A 20,956-nucleotide genomic window follows, 5' to 3' on the forward strand; every position below is an offset into this window, starting at 1 on the left:
CTTTGCTAGCCTTGGTAAATATCAATTATTGACACTTCTCACGGTTTTCCATTTTAGCCTTAACAGGAGTGCTGTTCATTATTGACATTATTAGTATAACTGTCAGTGTAATTGTCAGCATTAGTGTATATGATTTTCTCCTATTTAAAAACTTTTCTCGTTATTTACATTACGGCCAGTCATAATATCGTTCATAGATATAAGTAAAAATTAAAGGTTTTGCCCCATTTTGTAAAATAACAGTCATATTTTGTTTTTTAGCAACACAAACTGACTTCTATAGTGAAATTTGCTGGTACTTTAGTGAAGTTGAGACGTAAATGTTTACATTGACTCACCCGTTATAGTTTTTGACCTTAGTGATAATAAGGCAGATATCAGCGAGTCAACATATGATTTCAATCTTAAATCACGACAGAGAATATCGAGACCACTCTCTTGTGACAGGGACATATCGACTTTGATACAAGGTATCTTTGAAAAAAGATTGATACTAGACTAGACATCCTGATGATGTTATAGCGTCCATAGCTTGTTAAACATAATATGGCTATCCTAATAGACTGTACTGTATTTGTTATATTTACGTATGAAATCGTCTATTATCATTAAGGTATATGTTGACACTGGTGTATGTAGGATCAAGGTCCACATATACCTTAATGATAACAATTCTGTATTGCTTCGCTTGTTGTATCATAAACGATGTATGGGAAGCAAACTTCATTTTAAAGGTAGGACATATAAAATGTATGCGGCAGATACTTTTTTTCAAAAATTACTACATTAATTGTACTCATATATCAATGATGAGTTATTGTTAAGACTTGATATGAATGTAAAAATTGTTGATTTCACTAATTTTGTAAGATTTAACCTGAATATATATTTGAAAATATTTTTGGCAACCTCTTCTCGTATTTGTATACCATGATTATCTAAAAGATTAAAATATTTTTTGATGAATAAACAAAATATTAACGTATGTGTGCTTTAAAGGTGTATTAAACTGGACATACATGCGAGTTATCGCCCTTGAAACGATGTATAATGATTAATTTCTCATATATTCACGTTGCACAATACTATATGTAAGACATAGATAGAATTTAAACATCAAATGATATCAATAAATCTAAACCATACATGATAAAACAACATTAGCCAAAATGATTGATTCTGGTGAACAGACACACAAACACTCACGTATACACTCCATAAAAAAAAGTTAATAAATAAAAGAAAGAAATTAAAAAATAAAAAGAGAAAAACGTAATGTTTAGGAACACCAGCCAATTTTTCTTCTTTCAGGTCAAAGCCTCGATATGAACATGAAGACGTGTCTTTTAGTTTCTGCTGTCCTGTTAGTGGGCGTGGCTTATTATGTATATTACCCTTTCCCACCTGACGCTGACGAACCGTGGAAACAGATGATGTCAATGGTCTTTATACGAACGATCAATCATGTGGTAAATTTCAGGAGTAAACTTAATTATCTTAAATGTTAAATGTGAATGCGAGTAACATCATGGTATATGGTTTGATGTCATTTGTTTTGAATTTTCAGTATCATCATTGCAAAATTATTAATGACAAACCGTTCTTGAAATTTGAAGTGATAAGGTAAAGCAGAAGACGTGTTGCAGGTTAATTAATTTTTTAGAATCATCATTTAACACTCCTGTTCTTAATAGTAAAATTTAGGAAGAAAACGGGAGTCCTCCGCTAAATACCATTGCGACAATTTGTTTCTCTACCTCAAAATCTTTTCTTTTGCCATGCAGTGTAACTTTGAAGAAAACATTGGCTATTCATCAGAAATACAATGCAGACAATGGTTTTCTAGTTTTCTGACTAAAACTCGAGAGGAGCTGAGTGACGCAAATCTGGAGGTAAGAACGATAACTGTTGAATAAAATCACACATGAGGAAAATTTGTCTTGATGAGAACCGAAAGATTGATGAAAGACAGAACATGTTCTGTTTGTTCTTTTAATGTCAACTTAAAGATCATAGTAGTATGCAATACTTTTATCAAGTTAAACTGAAAATCATTTCGATTTCGCGAATACTTTATTTCGCGAACTTAACGCTGAAGACATATTCGCGAATACATGCTTTCTCGAATGCTGATCTAGAAATGACTTTAAAGCTACTGATAAGCTATTTGCATCAGGAACTCTGCGAGACTCCTTTGTCAGTAACCGATTGTTTGGTCGTCATGTATACAAAGTTGTTATTTTCGTACAAATAATCGCGAATGATTTGAATTCGTGATTGACTGTCCTCGCGTATCAACGCGAAAATAATTCCGCACGAAATATAAATGATTCACAGTAGGGATATGGAAAAGGTTACATAAACGCCGACATGTTCCTTAACAATCAAAATCAAAATTTGAAACATGAACACCTTATACACAGAATTTACACACAGCGTTAAAAAATTAAATAAACCCTATCTAGTTTTTCAACCCTTTGTGTCTGTAAATGAAACAATACACAGCTATATCAACGCTCATTTATAGCTCACGATGTGAGGAGTGTATGGCATCTAATGTTATTTCAGGTAACAGAACCTTTATTCGGTGGTGTAAAAGTGAGACTCTATATTCCGAAGGATTCGAACACAGAACGTAGAGGGTTTGTGTATATACATGGAGGAGGATGGTATTTGGGAAACGTCGGTAGGTATTTTTCTGATTCTTTAAACAATGCCTCGACTTTGTTTTATCAGAAATAATCCCCACTGAAATACATATTATCCTGTTTAAATTGCACGATTTTTGATATAACAACTGATACGTAATAATTGAAGAAACATCTTTTGAATCAAATATTTATGTTTGAGTTTATAGAGCATTTAACCAGGATTTTGCTTAAGGAATGCAGGCAGATAAATGTGGGTGTGTTGAAGTACGTGTATTCTTGTCCCTGATACAAGGAAGAGACGTTCGCATCCTGTACTACATTTTAAGACTTTTCAAGAGTTTATATATTTTAAAAAGTGATCGCTTACGAGAGATGCTTTCAAATGAACTTACCTCTTTTGTTTTAACGCCACTGATGATTTGTGAAGTCGATAATAATGGTAGGATATAAATGTTTGCGAATTATAACTCTGTTCCATATGGCAATTATTTTTTTCAGATACATTTGACGAGCAGACACGGAAGATAGCCCAGGCTTTAAAGGCAGTAGTAGTATCCATTGAGTAAGTGTGATAGAGTGACTTTATCCAATTGTCTTAGCTACACCTAAAACTATAGAGCTGTCGTCGTTGGTAACATCCGAACACATTCCGAAATATCAAAAAAAAAAAAGATGTTCACTAATGCCGCTGAAAAAAATACGTAGAAAATGCATGGTTTTCATGAAGAATATCTTCTGTTTCTGTATCGACACATTCCACCTGCGATGTCAAATCAAGATAATGGAATGTCAAACCGACATCCGCTTGTCGAATCCAGGTAATGAAATGTCAAACCGATACCCGCCATGTTAAATCCAGAAAATAGAACGTCATTACCGACACCCGCCATGTAAAATCAAGGTAGTATAACGTTATAACCGACACTCGCCATGTTAAATCCAGGTAATGAAATGTCATGACTAAAGCCCACCATGGTAAATCCAGGTAGTAGCATGTTATAATCGACATCCGCCATGTCAAATCCAGTTAATGGAACGTCATAACCAACATCCGCCATGTCAAAACCATGTAATATAACGTCATTATCAACCCGCCATGTCAAATCCAGGTGATGTAACGGTACAGCAAACGTTCGCCATGTTAAATCCAGGTAATAGACTGCCATAACATACACCTGCCATATCAAATCCAGATAATGGAAACGTTTCTAAAACAAGAGCAGTGTTGTCAAAGATACAGAGACAAGTTTATTGAAGTATTTAGAGCAAATATATTCTGACAATGTACTTGTATTCAGACGACGAAATTTTGTCAAATCTTGTTTACCATGTTATCACTACCTTACAAATTGACGAGAAAATATTCATAAGTTTGCCATCAACAAAATTACCAATTTCATTTTATGGGAATTATATTAGATTATTTTATAGATTATGCGCTAGAAAAGAAACAGTGAATGCCAACATGCAAACGAAGTTGTGATTTAGATTTGATAGACAGAGAGTAAATTATAGATTTGCATCGAGGCAATTAAGAAGGTATAAGCAGAATAAGACAATGTGCTCTGGAAGGTCAAGCGTCCTCCATTTTCCAATTGTAGTAATAAAACCTCATGTTGATAATTATATTATAGGATTATAGTTCTGGCAATAACATGTTACTAAAATAAGAATATGTGTTGTCTTCCACATCTGAAAAAAACTATTTTGTTGTATTCCTACATCTATGAGAATGTGTTGATAATGTCATATGATGTGTGTTTATTAGTTTGCGGTGTTTTATCGCCTCATGAACAGACGGAATACATTTGAGGCGGGGTCTACTTGTAACAAGTGGTGAATGCCTACCAGACCGACACACATATTCAATTATGGGAGGTGACATATTGTTGGATTAGCCACATAGGTTTGTAACCGATTATGTTTCCATAGTTACAGACTTGCCCCGGAACACCCGTATCCAATACCGCTAGAGGACTGTATCCATGCCACGACACATTTTCTGAGATATGCCAAAGATTATGGAGCAGACCCAACGAGAATAGGGATAGGAGGTATATTCAGGAAGGAAACCTTCTGATAAAATGAGAATTCAAATGAATACTTAACATAAAATCGATTTAAAAGAAAACAGACAAAATCATTTAAACTTGTATTACTATGGTTTGAAACATTTGTGAAATAAGTGATGTTATTTAAAAAAGAGATGTGGTCATTCCAGATTTTAGGGAGAAGCTATAGTCTGATAAGGAATTGGAATGCATGATTGGAAAAACAATTTTTAGAAATAAATATATAGATTAAAAATGATAAAAATAAATAAAATTAAAGGTCTCCAATGTTCACTGGTGCATGTTTTGTATTTAGGTGACAGTGCAGGCGGAAACCTTGCTATGGCAGTAGCATTGAAACTAGCAAAATCAAGGGAAACAACTCTTCCACCTCTACGTACTTTGTCACTTGTGTACCCTGCACTACAGATGGCGGATTTCAACCTACCTTCATACATCACCTACACAGACGGGCCGTTCTTACTTACGAAACGTTTAATGATTTCCGCCTGGCTTATTTACGCATTCGGCCACGAGGAACATTTTCCTTTGTTCTTCAATAACAGCCATTTGTCGCCTAAGTCAAGAAATAACATTAGACATTACCTTAATGATACATTGCTTCCGGAAAATGACAGTCAGAGACAACTTCAGGACAATGCTTATTCTGACGAAGGATTAGCTAGAGATATAGAAAGTGTTGTATCTAACCAGTTTATTTCACCGTTACTATCACCTGACGAAGATTTACGGAAATTACCGAAGATGCTTTTATTCACATGCCAATATGACCCGCTTACAGACGAAGGAAGAATTCTTGTCAAACGTCTTAGCAAACTTGGGATTCCCATTGTTTATAAACATTTTACTGGCGTTCAGCACGGTTTCTTGTCTTCAAAGCTTGTGGTCACGATGAAAGGGAGACAAGCGTTTACTGACTATGTAGAGTTTTTGGAAAAGGAGCTTTAAATGATGTCGTCATAATTCGAAAACAGTTATTCCTGACTTCGTATTTCAATAATCCATCAATAATACTCTAAAGATCTACCAAACACATGAATATAAGCTCCCCATGCTTAGATACGAAAGTAACTAACAACAGTTAAGGGATATTATGTGGTATCATCAACATACATCTGGATTAGTAACAAGGCGTTCCGCCTGAGTGTTAATAAAAACATACATTCTATGCAGTTGTGGTAATTTGTTGTTTTTGTTTTCAAATGAAATTACATATATCCTTCAAACCTTGCCTTTACTCGATCCACACAACGGACATCTGATGGCGATCAAGATATTGAAAAAAAAATTCATTCATTTTCTTAAGATCTTTTTCTTTCATGATAGCAACAGCCTTTCATCTACCACTTACGATGTCCATATCATGCAGCTGACTATATCTTAATGTTGATGGCTAATTTCACGTTAAAACATATGTTCCATAACCAATATCAATGAGAAAAATCGATTGATACATAGATAGTACTTACAGATAGAAATGCTGTTTTCCCGGAATTATGATTTCAACCACAATCGCGATTAGCTTTTTGAAAACATTTTATAATTTCTATCTCCTTATTTTGTGTTATAATGTTTAACATTGTGGTGTAATGGCAATTTCATCAACACGAACCTAGGTTGCCAATCAGTAAGTATCACCGACCAAATATGTTATCGTGTATATCAAACATCAGCTGAGAATATAGCTTCCAATTCCATTTATTTGATGTAAGACATAATTCATCTTGTATTGTTGCAACTGATAGAGTCATTAAAATCTGAATTATATAGAACCCAGAGTGTTTGCACCGACTGACACCACAACTGTATATTGTTATGTTTAACACCTATGTTTGTGGACAAATATAAAATACGAGTGTTATTTTACGACATGAAACAAACCGTTCAATTTTTACTTATATTCACGATCGATATTGAGACTGGCCGTTATGGAAATGACGAGAAAAGTGTTTTTGAAAAGTGACAAATCAGACACACTAATGCTTAATATAACAATGATGTACAGTAGTACTAACAATGTCAACAATGAACAGCACTTCTGGTCATGTTAAAAATTGGAACATCGTGTTAACACTGTCAATATTAAATACTTACCATGGCTAACAAAGAATTCCATGATGAACTCTGACGATGATGATGTTTATACTAAACAACACGAACAAATGTTCATTATATCAATAATCAGTACTGTCTGATTGGGAACAATATATTGTACTGGAAATGTTGACAAATGACAAAAATAAAAACATTTAAACAGAAAACTTTATTTTTGAAAAATACACCTAACAATAACAGATTAACATTAGCAGATAAAACGTAATATTTTACATGTAAAGTTGGAAAAGAAGAATATCTTAATGACAATTTATTGAAACAAATAATTGTCTGGTATTTAGTGGATAAAATGGGACTGTTTCATATTGTTTAGTTTGATTTTCATATCACTGTTGTAAATTTTCATTGAATTATATCCTAATACTTAAATAAATAGTGCTTCATTTAAATAATCATACCATCACACTGAAGAATAATTATGTAACAAACAATTATATTTAATACTTACAAAGTATTCCTAGAAGGTAATATATCGTACTGCCGTAAAAGTAACATATATGGGTCTAAATTAAGTTCTCAACAATACATGTCCAGAAAAAAATGATGATATTGAAACTTCATCGGAAAACAATGCAGATGTTTACGATAATTTCATTAACCTTCCAACACAATGTTCATACTTATTATAGAAAATCAGAAACAAAATAACAAAACTGACATTTAATTTGGACAGATAAAATTCTTTGTATACACCAGAAAACAAAATAACACCAAGCGCTATCAATCAGTAAAACGGACGGATAAAAGTTATTCTATTTTTATTAATAGTGTTAGATAAACCAACCCGACTAATACTATGGACATGACAAAATTTATTTCTAACACTGAGGGATAGAAAAAATATAAATATTTGTTTATTTACAAGTTAATTAAATCAAGCAAGGCAAATAGGTATAATCTCTATAATTGTTGAATTTTAGTAATAATAGCAGATCATTATTTAGTATCACAATGCGCTTTTCATAATAACAAGCAATGTTAAAATTGAAGAAAATATTAAGAAATCACACTCAAAAAATACTTTTTCCATGTCTATATAAAAGGTTGAAAAATTGAGCATAAGCAATGTGTTTTAGTAAAAATATTAGCTACAGCTACTTCGTCCAAGACAATATATTATAGGTTATATCTAATATATAAAGATGGAATCTCTTTGAGCAAATATTTCCTTTCTGGTGTTGGATTGGAAACTCTGGTTTTGTTATTGTCAAGACATTAAACAAGATTTAGTAAAATATAATAGATTTACCTTGCTAATCCATAAAGAAATATATTCAACATTGGTTTTATTGGCATTAAACTGAATATTGCCATATATGGCCCCAGTCTCATCAATATTCCCGAAATTAAGGTAATCTTTTAAAAAACTTAAAATTTCCATAGAAAAGGATTACAAAATCAAAACTTTTATATTCTACTTTATTTAGTGAAAGCATCGGTTTTTGTTAGTTTTCTAATCGCCCTAATTGATACAAATGTTCTACATGTAAAAATAATAATAACTCACTAGGCATGTAAAATGTGATCTTCAGGATGCATGCCAACTTTTTTCTGTCGAAATAACAGGCCAGATATGCGATTTCCATTTTCAAAAAGATACTCATTTACTTACTGATAGAAGAAACGCAATCAAAAACCAATAATTTATTATAATTTCATATTTGACAAGAGCACTCAGAATAAACATAACGGTGAACAGGAAACAAGAATACATTTACATTATAAAATATACTAACTTGTACACAGTACTATACGATTACTGCTATACCATTAGCCTATAGCTACATACAAAATTCCTCCTGCTTAAAAAAAGACATGAGTGGCTTAGACAACAAAACTAAAATCGAATTGATAAAAGTAAAAACCAAACCAGTACATTTAACTATCTAAAGGGACTTTCATTTTCGCGGTATGTTTGTATATACTGTTGATCACTAATTTTTCGCGTGGGATTAATATGCGAGGAGAGTCAGTTGCGAATTTAAATCCCCCGTGGTTATTTGTACGAAAATAACACCTTTGGATGGCAACCAAGCTATCTATCTAATAATTCATTATTCGGGAATTTAAAGTCATTCAGGTCTGCATTCGTGAAATTGTACATTCGCGAATATGTCTGGAAATATAATTTCGCGAGATAAAGTATTCGCGAATGCAAAGTGATTTAGAGTATCTTTTTCACTTTTTCTCTCTCTCAAGTACAGTGTATTGTACGGTAAAATAGAAAGTTTATGTGTGTTATTATTTTCGTTGATTACGTAGGTATTTTCAACCTACTCATATTTAACTTATATATATATATATACAAATCTAGGTACTGACAATAACTTTCAATACTTGTGGATTTCTTTGGTACTATTAATCAAGTCAAGTTTAAAATTAGTTTTGGACCATAAAGAATTGAGCCAAACGAAAATACAAGATAAAAAATGCATTAATTAAACTAGTTGAATATCTATTTGTCAAGTAAAAGTGTCATGTATGTTTATTATGTATTTACATTTTTTTAGTAGCAAATCTGTATATTATATTTAAATATCAATTACTAATTATGAACTAAATCATAAAAGGTCCTATCTTCGTGATGCAAACAAGTAAAGGGAATAACAGCTCTAATACTAAAATAATTTAAGGCATTAATACATATATACAAAGTAATAGACAAGAAGCCGACTGTATACATGATTACCACGTATAGCATATTTACAATGTTATCAAAACCTTATAATCGAGAGAACCTGACACGTGGAGCAATCAAACACATATAACTGTACTTCGCACATGCACGTGTACATATGCAGCCTACCCGCAGATACTTATAAAAATAATACCTGATGTTTTGAAAGATATGTTTTGTTTTCAGCAGTTGACATATTCTAACTTTTTGAGATAAATCAAAATGATTAACCCTGTAAAGCAGGTACGCAGCAAATATACAGATATTATATGTATTTGCTTCTCGTAAATGTATGTTTTCGTATACATATCCTCTTCTCCTTCCCTATCTTTCGTACAAATTTTCTCTACAAAAGGTTGTACATACAAAATACCCGCTCTCCCTAAACAACCCCCCCCCCCCAACCACACCCCACCGCAAAGAAGGAAAGAGACATAGTTCGATGATAAAAAGCGATTTGTGCTCTCTGAATAGAAAAAAGAACAATATTTCAATGGAGTTTATTTTCAAGATATGTCGTGTACTTGCGCTGATGGTATTACACCAAGGTGTAGAAATTAATTAAAATTTTGTTTGTTATATGAAAATATATTTTATACTACAAAAATAAAGTCTTTTTTTCCAATTCTGTGTTTTTGTACATTAAGTAAAGGGCTTTGTTTACTTCTTACTACATTAATCCGAAATAACTATTTCTTGTCATTTAATTCTATCAGGCCGCATTTTGAGCGTTTTTAAATATATTTATGTCAAGAATAACACAGAAGAGGTGTTGAATCAAGCCTTGTCCATAACAACTTATATCCGTATGACACTGTATGTCACGACAATTTTGAAATATTTTTTCTAGTCTTAAATCAAATCATATATAACAGCTACAAAATGTATTTCTTGTTAATTTTTCCTATCTACCATATCTTAATTCCCATGGTTTGCTTCACTCTTTTCCCAAATAAGAAAAACCCATATAAAAAAACACGGGGATATACACCTCAGTCAGCTACAAATACGAGCCTCTTTGCTTTCTTGTAACCACCCCCTCCTTGGCGGTAATGATCTTCCTGTCTAAGCAATTCTGCGGCCTGCTTTGCCATAGCATACGATTCCATCGCATTCCTGTTGCGGTGATCATTTCCAGGGTTCGATACGGTATTCACCATCGGTCTATTCATGACAGGCTTACCTCCAAAGTCATCATACGGTGGCGGAGGACTGGAATGGTTGTTTGGATGGTTGTTCATGGCATTCCGTTGCTCAGGTTTTCGAGGAGGAGGATTTTTGTGTGGATATAGACTTTCCTTGTCATCCGGGACCTGCCAAGGCAAAGGAGTGCTTGTATTCTCCCTATCCACCGCCACTCTGACATCAGACGCTGACGTCTGCTTTGCCCCTCTTCTCTCCTGTCTTGGTTCTTCGGTATCATTACGATCAGTCAAAGGACCTTCATCATCGTCGATGTCCTGCCGATCGAATTTCGATTGCTTGTGCTTTTTCTTTTTCAGATGTCGTCGACATTTCGCAATGCAGTATATGAGACTGCATCCACCGTATACAAAGACTAGGAGAGGCAAGACTAGATACATTGCGAAGTTGTTTTTGTCTTCATAGAACTCTTCGATTTCTTGCCAGATGCTCTTATCAGGTTCCGGCGCAGTGCTGTTCAGAAGTTTCCTTCCGGTAAAGCTGTCTTCGGGAATTTTTCCTGTAAAGAACAATAATTCTTATCAGATGAGCATATAGTTATATGATTGATTTGCTCATGTGTACTTTGAGTTATAATTGTGGCTGCTAATTGAAGCTCATCATTATCTACAAGGTGGGTTAGACAGTATGATAAGAAGCATTTGTTTGAACAAGGGAGATTGCTAGTGTCAAATAATCTAACCGGAATTAAAGTTTTCGTAAAGAAGGCAGTTTTAATTAACGATAATGTTAATAGGCCTAATAATATATATAGTAATGGTAAGCTCCAAGTATCACGTTTTGCACTCATAAAAATATCAATAAAAGATTGGGACTCAAAGTAGAAATAAATATATTACACATGTTGATGCTTAGCAGAGCTAAATTGGATTTGTATGGATAAAACTTTCATGTGTTTCAGGACTGTTCTATTAGAAATTGTATTTCTCATCTATGTAAAATATCCAAAGTTGTCAATAGAGAATAATTTTCGAGTTTTACTACATAGTTCATGAAAAGGAGTTTTGTTATAAAAGATATGGGGTAAAATAGGCATCGCTGTTCTGTTGGAATCAGCAGTACATGCTACTGTATATATGTATATATATACACCTATACCGGTGTTATATTACAGACTGATACAATGATAAAACACAACATACCAGCATAAGCTGTGATAGCCATTCCGAGACATATCCAGCACAAGAAGATGTGATTGGCTGTCTCCGTCATCCTGCCTTGTTGTTTTTCAAACAAACCTTGCGTTATCGTCTCCAAGTCCTGTGCAAAGAAATAAAACAGTATATCAATCTTGGAATGCATGTATGTTTCATTATGGCTACTAAGATATTGATTGGTGACGTTTGTAATTATGATTAAATTACCTACGTGGCATACGAGTCTACATGATACAGCAGAAGGGTTGTCAAAAGACAACGTAGCTCGCCGAGCTGAAATCAGAAATTGATTTTTTATAAAATAGGTCAAAGGTTACCGTTTAGGTCCTCAGGTCTACAAATATAGTACCAATGGAAAGGTTCTGTCACAAGGAATACATACGTCAAATATCTTGGCAATATTCTCATAATTAATAACACAAAATTGTTTTGTAACATCTTTAACCTAGCTGTCTACAGACGCTGACGAAAATGAATAATGTTTGTAACTGACAAACATATCATTAATATTTTATCTTTTATACGGTTTTAATTTGAAAACCCGTGAGGATTGATTATTTTGTGTTTGTTTGTTAACAGACGACCTTTCACGAAGGATATTTTTGTCACAAATAGAAGCATGGAATCAATCAATGTGTTATATAATGAGCTAGATTAATTGTCTTGTTATAAGCTGTTATATTCTACAACATTTCAAAAAAATAATTATCGTATACGTCGCCCCCTTGTTTACTTTGACCGATATATATATATTTAAAAAAAAAACATTTAAAAAAAAAAGTAATGAATCTGAAATTGCAAACATGAAATAAATAATTCAAAGGCGTATGCTGATACATATATGACTGTAATTACCACCTGATATTACCAGGCTGGTGAAACAGTATATGCATTGATCATCAATGCAAAATATAATAAGGCGAATGTTTTGCCAATAATGAACTATTGATTACAGTGCTTAATAAAAGAAGAAAAAAAATGTCAGTGCCAATGTCGCCTTTGGAATATTAGACTAAGTAACGTCATTGTGGCCAAGTTTACCAAAAGACGTCAAAATCATGTAATCATAAAATAAGTCAGGGTTTAACATAACAATAGGTGTTAAATTAAATTAAAAAAAAACAAAAAAAAAAAAAAACACGAAGAATTGTAGAACAGTAACACGAATTATTTACATCTTAAAATACAAAATTTATAAGGAATTGGATATAATGTGTCTCCATTACGATATGTAAAGAAATCATTAAGTCCCATTTGAGTGAATATCTCTTCCTTTCTTTAATTCCACTCTGTTCATTTCTAACACAACTGGGGAATGAAGTAATCAATAGTTGCATGATGAATTTTCACATTCATTATTCGGATTAAACAAATAATTTACGAACAGCATATTAAAAGGGAGCATTTACTTGACAGCCTTTTGTATCTATAACACATATTCTACACGTAGAAAGAAAAGATAGTACCGATATAATAACAATGAAATCCGCAGTTCTACATCCCAATCGTCGAAAAAATACAATCAAAAATATAGATTTGCATTAAGACTCGATTAAGGATTAAAGGAATTTATTTTTGTGGACTAGATAAGATAACTGGATAAGTTTCGTGTATTGGATGTGTAGCTAGAATGTGCCATACATTAGTTTTTAATTTGTTTTAATTAAGTGTATTTAAAGATGTATATTGTGTACATCGTTTAAGAACCATAATTCGTAGTAGGACCTATATCATAATGTAGCAACATTCATTTTACTCTTAGACTTTCTTCCTGTCATTCTCATTTGCTTTTCTTTCTTTATAATCATTATAAGTATACTGTGTCGCTATCACAATCTTTGTAATATATATTTGTGGAGATGGCTTTTATAAATTGTTAAAAACTTGTGCCAGATCCAATAGTGTCTAAACAATAAAATATGTTTAACCTTAACAAAGGACATGAATAAGACCAGTATTTTTATACCAATATCTTTTACTTGAAATGTATAAAATTGATTTATAGATTTCATCGTCAAAAAAGAAATGCCGTCCACTTTGTACTTAAAAATACATTTGTTCGTTCATGGTAGACTATCAATATTTGCCAACCAAAATAAATAACTCAGTTTATCATAATCAATATTTGTTTTATACGACCTGACAGAAACCCGTTGTGCATGAACCTAAATTGAGGCGATATTTCCCGTGTTACTTATCAACTACAGCCACAGAGGTCGTAAACTAATCGTTAAAATGTACAAGGTTGTCAGAACATTGATTTTCACTTTGGTGCTGATGGGCATTTTATTAAACCATAACACTTAATACATTTATCTGAAATATCAAGCTTTAGATTAATATTGCCCAAATTGATTTGTTATGAAAACAGAAGCCAGATACCAAATGAGAAATATATCTTTTACCAAAACTATAATTTTGGATATTCATAATGATGGAAGTTAAAGCTGACAACACTTTGCACAAACGGTCCAAAGCCAAGTTTCTTTGTACTTTTTAACATCTAGTTATAACCAGTTTGGCAAAGTTGACGTAGGAACGTGACATCTTTAAGAAAAGGACATCTGATTCAAGGTAACGCTGAAATATAACAGTTTTAGATGTTGATATTTAGACAACTTATAGGAGAAAATCTGATGAAAAAAAGGAAATTCTTTTCATATATTAATGATATATCTTTCATCCCCAATGCATCGCTTTGCCCCTACACCGAGGAACTGATGAATCATAAATCACTGATTGGTTTGTCTTTTGTTTTTCCCTTTTTCTCGTTTATATAGTTTACGGGTCATTAAGAATACTGACAATACATTGTATCTACATAGATATACCGTACAGATGAACTGAGCCCCAAGTAGGCCCTATGATGAGAACTTCTCATTGTGTCTACTGAAGCGTAAATTGTAAAATAACGTCACAGCGTATCCAGGAACAACATCATTTGCATTGTTCACGATTGAATTATTTACAACCAGCCAGTAAGTGCAAACGGGTAAAGTATATTGTACCTGGTAAAACTGGTCGCATTTATGTGTTATCTTGTATCATGATCTGGTGATATTACATAAACACAGAAACCAGGCTGATTCTTTAACTGGCGAACACCTGCATCAGTTACTGACGCAAAAAATATCTCTACTTATTACGACATATCACCTCCCATACTGAGATTCTCGGCTTATTTCGATAAAGCACCCACCCAACGCATTTAACATTTCATTCGAACAGATTCGATTCTTTGGTCATCTCCTATGTCAAAATGTTTCCGAGGAGGACGAACCAGCTGTATGGTGCTATCCGAGGTATTTAGGCTCTTCTGTATCTAACTCTCTTTTTGTGAATATACTTTGATATTAGCTAGGTGGTAGGTAATGAACATTTCACTCCAGGGGTTTATTTTATCTACTTGTCACGTTTAAATTGATTTGAATACTGTCGCTATTCTGAATATACACATGTACCTTACTTAATTTTGAAATAGAATATTGAAAATTACTGAATTTATCCCAAACGGGTCTTATCCAGATTATGACATATTTGGCATTTAGCATCATTCATGAGTTACGGACGAATCTGCTTTACGGTTAAGTGCAAATCACTATTTCTCTCTTTCCTTTTGTTGTACAATTTGCTAGTACTTTGTATGACGTTTGTGCGATCCTTCGGCGGATTCTCCGGAATATTTCTACTATTACTGGCGTTAAATTTACTGTCCGGTACGGACACACCGAAATATTTTCGCGGTTAACATAATATGTTTCAATTCAATGAAACACCTTTTTACATCAACGACACATTCAGCAGACTTCACCATTAAATGGAGCTGGCCACGCAGAAACCTTCCAAATTAAATGACTAAAATTGATAATATGTATTACAATAGAATGTATTCCCATATGGAGTTCATGAAACGTGATAACTGTTCACAAAACCTATTTATTAAGAAGGAATATTAAAGTTTAGAGGCATCGATATCAGAACACAGCGAACCTGCGAATATTAAAACGTAATGGGATTCTATTCTGTACTGGTATGTCTAGTAACGAAAATTAATCTCCAGGTACAAAATAACAAGATGAATGCATATTTACGTACCGGATAGCACAGGATGGTTATATATTTACGGTACAGGATAACAGAGGATGGTGACATATTAACAGTACATGCTAACAGAGGACGGTGACATATTTACAGGATAACAGAGGATGGTGACATATTTACAGTACAGAATAACAGAGGATGGTGACATATTTACGGTACAGGATAACAGAGGATGGTGACATATTTACAGGATAACAGAGGATGGTGACATATTTACGGTACATGATAACAGAGGATGGTGACATATTCACGGTACAGTATAACAGTGGACGGTGACATATTTACGGTACAGGATAACAGAGGATGGTGACATATTTACGGTACATGATAACAGTGGATGGTGACATATTTACGGTACATGATAACAGAGGGTAGTGACATATTTACCGTACAGGATAACAGAGGACGGTGACATATTTACAGGATAACAGGGGATGGTGACATATTTACGGTACATGATAACAGAGGATGGTGACATATTTACGGTACATGATAACAGAGGATGGTGACATATTTACGGTACAGGATAACAGAGGATGGTGACATATTTACAGGATAACAGAGGATGGTGACATATTTACGGTACATGATAACAGTGGATGGTGACATATTTACGGTACAGGATAACAGAGGATGGTGACATATTTACGGTACATGATAACAGAGGATGGTGACATATTTACAGTACAGGATAACAGAGGATGGTGATATATTTACGGTACATGATAACAGGGGATGGTGACATATTTACGGTACAGGATAACAGAGGATGGTGACATATTTACGGTACATGATAACAGAGGATGGTGACATATTTACGGTACAGGATGACAGAGGACGGGGACATATTTACAGGATAACAGAGGATGGTGACATATTTACGGTACAGGATAACAGAGAATGGTGACATATTTACAGGATAACAGGGGATGGTGACATATTAACAGTACAGGATGACAGAGGATGGTGACATATTTACGGTATAGGATTACGTTGATAGTGACATATTTACTGTACATGGGAGCATTTTAACTGAAGTTATTGCGTACCTGACATAAACTCATTATTGATGTTGTGTAATATGTAATAACATATTGATTGGGTTATCTATATAATGATGTGACGAAAATCGATCGACTTGTAAAACTGTAATGTCGTAATTTTCATTTGAAGCAAACTTGTATTGATAGGTTATGCATGACAGAAAAGTTAGAAACGATATCGATTCCCTTAAATTAATCATGTTGGCGCGGTATAAGTCCGAGTTTTCCTATTATAAAGAACCGCTCAAGGGAAATATGTATTATATAGAACTGATGTCAATCAATGGTAGATCTATATATCATTTCATTGTTTGAAACAATGATATCTGAAGACAGGTACTTTTTTTTTTTTATAAAATATGAATAGGCATAGATCACACTTAGAGGTATAACATACGTCGGTACCTTTCCTCTATCTATATTTTAAATGTTGTGGTTAAAGGGATGGCACAGACCATTCTGTTATTGATTTCATACAAATATGTTAACGAAGGATTTTCTTGTAGCACAAAGAAAAAGAAAAAAACCCAAACATCATTTTCTACGTTAAGGACTGATACATTATTTTACAGCCAATGGAAATGCTTGTTACAAACAAGATTGAATTATTTAGCGTTCTGAACAATTTGAATACAGAATTTTACATATTAAATCAATAAGTATCATTGGGCTACCTATTATTATGATTGGTACATGAATGTACTAGGATTTCTAGCCTCAGGCGCTCTATACCGGGTAATTTGATCATGACTTAAGAGTTTGGGGTTGACATACAAAGTTACAGTAATTTTTACATGGAACGTTACTTCTAGATACAAAATTCGTACTAGATACAGAAATCCAACAAGCTATTCAGTACTAGATTTTTCTGTCCCATCTCATATGTCTGGCAACTTTATGCGACATTTGGCTCAAAGTGACGACATAATTAAGATTACATCATATCCATTGGTTTTCTTACGCATAACCACACGAGAGGATTTTGTTTAGTCGACAATTTTGAAAGAATTATATTCAATATCGTTTTATTCAATTCTGATACAATTAATGGAAAAGAGTCTTTCATCTGCATGCTTTTTAAGATAGATTTATCTCAGGTACGGGGTGATATTCTGTGACATTACATTTTCATGCTCTTCCTCAACATTTTGTTTTATGTTTTTGATTGAGACAGAAATGTTCTCTAACCCTAGATAATGGGGCTTGTTGATACGCCAAGTGGTTCCGTTTTCACCACCCTAATTCTCATTTATGAAATATGGCCAAATCCTGATTTGACCTTGTTTTGTATGACGGGCGTCGTCAATCGAACAAAAGACGCTTACTCTACAGTAACACATGGTCTTATTCTATTTGTACGTGTCTCGAGTCTCCTTACAAATCCATATTTTGTTTCTGTCTCAGTCAAAGACATAAACAATGTTGAGGCGGAGCTTGAAATGATTTTGAGTTTACCTTATGGTTCGTTATTTTGTCAATATTCTTTGTTTTCAATTGACACGGATGTTTCAAATTTTATTTTAAACTTGGACACATGGTCTTATTCGACTTAACCTTTTCAATTGTCCCAATGCAAATCTATAAACTTTTTTTTTATATTTGCCCTAGTGTTATCGATTTCGAGCTAGAATCACGTTATTAGAAGCCTCCTGTTGTAGTTGTCCAACTACCTCATCCCAAATACGATGGATATTCGAACCCTGCCACATACTAAAACATATCCCATTAAAGTGCCCTATCTTATGTAATTACCATTCTACATCATAAAGGGAAAACTATACCATATATTGTTACAATGGAACTTTGTCATGATTACTATTAATGTTTAAATATACGTTTGAAGATTCCACAGAGGCTTGCTATGTATTAATCGTATTCAAGCAAATCGAACTGTGGGTAAAATCCCCTCTTAGAAGAAACATTTCCTTTTGTTGTGAAATAAGGCAAAATGTCTTATGAAAACAGATGAAAGTGATTCAACGCTTCGTATTCAGACTCAGATTTAGCTTTGTTTTCATATTTCCTGTCACTGCCACCTAGCGGAGACACTAAAAGTTATCTCACTTTACCAGCGAAAACCTTTCCTACCCTTTAGATTGTCACAGCAATGTATTTGTCTTGGTTGTCATTTATTTGTAGCATAAAGTCGAATATTTCTACCAACTGGTAAAATACAGAAAATGTTTCCCCCAGATAATTCCCCCATTTGTTGATGTTTTTACTAAAAAAGCCAAACAAACAAATAAAACAACAACAACAACAACAACAACAACAACAACAACAACAACGACGACGACGACGACAACAACAACAACAACAACAACAACAACACCACCAACAACAACAACAACAAACAACATGATGCTAATTTTAAACAGAAAAGAAAAATGACATACTTTATATTAAGCTATGTTGTTCTTATTAAATAAGTAACGGGTAATATGCGTCAAAATCTCTTACGTAGAGCAGTATCAAAACAGCTTTCTATTTTGTTGACAAATCTTACAAAATGAAGGCCCTTTGTGACTGTTCCTGCCTATTGTAGGGGGGGGGGGGGGGGGGGGGGGGAGGGAGTGTAGTTGTAAGTGGGACGTGTATTGTTTTGACGGAAACTTCCTCCTCAACACATTAAACAATGAGAGGAAACTGATACTTTGAAACACTGAATGCGTCACTTATGTAAACTGTAGTGGGAAGGAAAAATAGAAACACATCAACTATGATAATGTTAATGGTATATTTAAATGGTCATCAAAATTGACCTCTATTGATTTTAAAAATAAATATATATATATTTAGATATTTACATAATATCTTACAAAAAGTTGGAAAAAATGAATATTCTTTTAGATAACATCTTTGTTAAAAGTGTTTAAACCTAAGCTCTATATCAATTAGACGGGGAACATAATAAAAAAAATGTGCTAAAATAACATTTCAAAATAATAAAATATGTAAATTCTCTTACTTCGATACGACGTCTATTATTAACGTAGTCATACTCCCCCATAGAACATGTAAATGAAATGGTTTGGATTCCATTGTCATTGTATTTAATACCCTACGTAACTGATGAAATAATAACATTTTTTAAAGAATTTTGATTTTACTGAAAAATATACCTTATCATGGTTACTGGTTATATTGTTGACGTTCACAGGGACATTTTTGTACGATAAAAGAATCACTTAAACCAAAGTCTAATTGTTTACAGGCATTGTGAAATGCTACAAGCGCCATTTTGAATAAAAACTCTGGACTGTTTGTGTAGATTTAAAAAAAAAGTTATAGTTAAACATGCCAAAGCCAACACTTCATTTAAACACAAATAAATACTTACCGATCAAGCTGTTATAAAAATTTCAAAGAATCTTCTTTACACTGTTTTATGGTATATTGTTCAGGCTCTCTGTTTTAGCCAAGCTCCGATATTTTCTGTCACACCTAGCGCGTTCATTAAAATTGGATATATATCGCAAGGTCTACGGCATTGGGTCGATATTCCATGCCAATGTTCCATGAAACTGGAACCAAGCCGTGATGACAGAGGCCTGACGCGGGATAATATGTCAATATTAATCAATTCAATTCAGGCTTCTTTATAAGAGTTCAGTAACACAGAATCAGGAATGTTAAGATATATCACATCCTTATCCGAACTATGTTAATTCAAATTTGGAAAAAAATAAATATTCTTTTAGATAACATCTTTATTAAAAGGGTTTCAACCAAAGCTCTTTATCAATTAGAAGGGGAACATAATAATAAAAAAGGTTCTAAAATACCAGAAACTCGGGCACCCTGGAACCAAGCGTATTAAAAAATAAACATATTAATAAAACAAATAGAAAAATGATTAAAGGACTAAATAAATAAATAGATTAATAAATAAATAGATAGATGAATCAGTTTCTAGCTACAAACGACCACAGGAAAG

General features: G+C 33.3%; 2 protein-coding genes across 3 annotated transcripts; one reads left to right on the forward strand and one right to left on the reverse strand.

The window, feature by feature from the left end:
* The first annotated feature begins 288 nt into the window (after positions 1–288).
* Positions 289–5,891, forward strand: LOC117342086 (arylacetamide deacetylase-like). Its single transcript, XM_033904072.1, has 7 exons — positions 289–470; positions 1,312–1,469; positions 1,785–1,892; positions 2,569–2,686; positions 3,150–3,213; positions 4,584–4,705; positions 5,019–5,891. Exons 2-7 carry the CDS (start codon positions 1,326–1,328, stop codon positions 5,669–5,671), a joined length of 1,209 nt encoding a protein of 402 aa, XP_033759963.1. The 5' UTR covers positions 289–470; positions 1,312–1,325; the 3' UTR covers positions 5,672–5,891.
* A 1,079-nt stretch (positions 5,892–6,970) lies between these two features.
* LOC117342089 lies at positions 6,971–20,480 on the reverse strand. Of its 2 annotated transcripts, XM_033904077.1 has the most exons (4): positions 20,360–20,480; positions 12,087–12,148; positions 11,861–11,978; positions 6,971–11,217 (listed from the first exon to the last, which is right to left on the reverse strand). In XM_033904077.1, exons 3-4 carry the CDS (start codon positions 11,928–11,930, stop codon positions 10,508–10,510), a joined length of 780 nt encoding a protein of 259 aa, XP_033759968.1. In that variant the 5' UTR covers positions 11,931–11,978; positions 12,087–12,148; positions 20,360–20,480; the 3' UTR covers positions 6,971–10,507. The 2 variants fall into 2 exon arrangements, with proteins under 2 accessions (XP_033759968.1, XP_033759967.1); XM_033904076.1 differs by lacking the exon at positions 12,087–12,148.
* Between the last annotated feature and the right edge of the window lie 476 nt (positions 20,481–20,956).

This window comes from Pecten maximus, chromosome 14, assembly GCF_902652985.1.
Source record: "Pecten maximus chromosome 14, xPecMax1.1, whole genome shotgun sequence".
NCBI classification, from domain to species: Eukaryota; Metazoa; Mollusca; class Bivalvia; order Pectinida; family Pectinidae; genus Pecten; species Pecten maximus.

Bases quoted from the DNA above. Each gene is read 5' to 3' on its own strand.
- LOC117342086 (XM_033904072.1), top strand. From the start codon at position 1,326: ATGAACATGAAGACGTGTCTTTTAGTTTCTGCTGTCCTGTTAGTGGGC. The intron at 1,470-1,784 runs GTAAATTTCAGG...TTTGCCATGCAG, and splicing joins TACGAACGATCAATCATGTG to TGTAACTTTGAAGAAAACAT. The intron at 2,687-3,149 runs GTAGGTATTTTT...TATTTTTTTCAG, and splicing joins ATGGTATTTGGGAAACGTCG to ATACATTTGACGAGCAGACA.
- LOC117342089 (XM_033904076.1), bottom strand. From the start codon at position 11,930: ATGACGGAGACAGCCAATCACATCTTCTTGTGCTGGATATGTCTCGGA. The intron at 11,218-11,860 runs GTATGTTGTGTT...TGTTCTTTACAG, and splicing joins GGCTATCACAGCTTATGCTG to GAAAAATTCCCGAAGACAGC.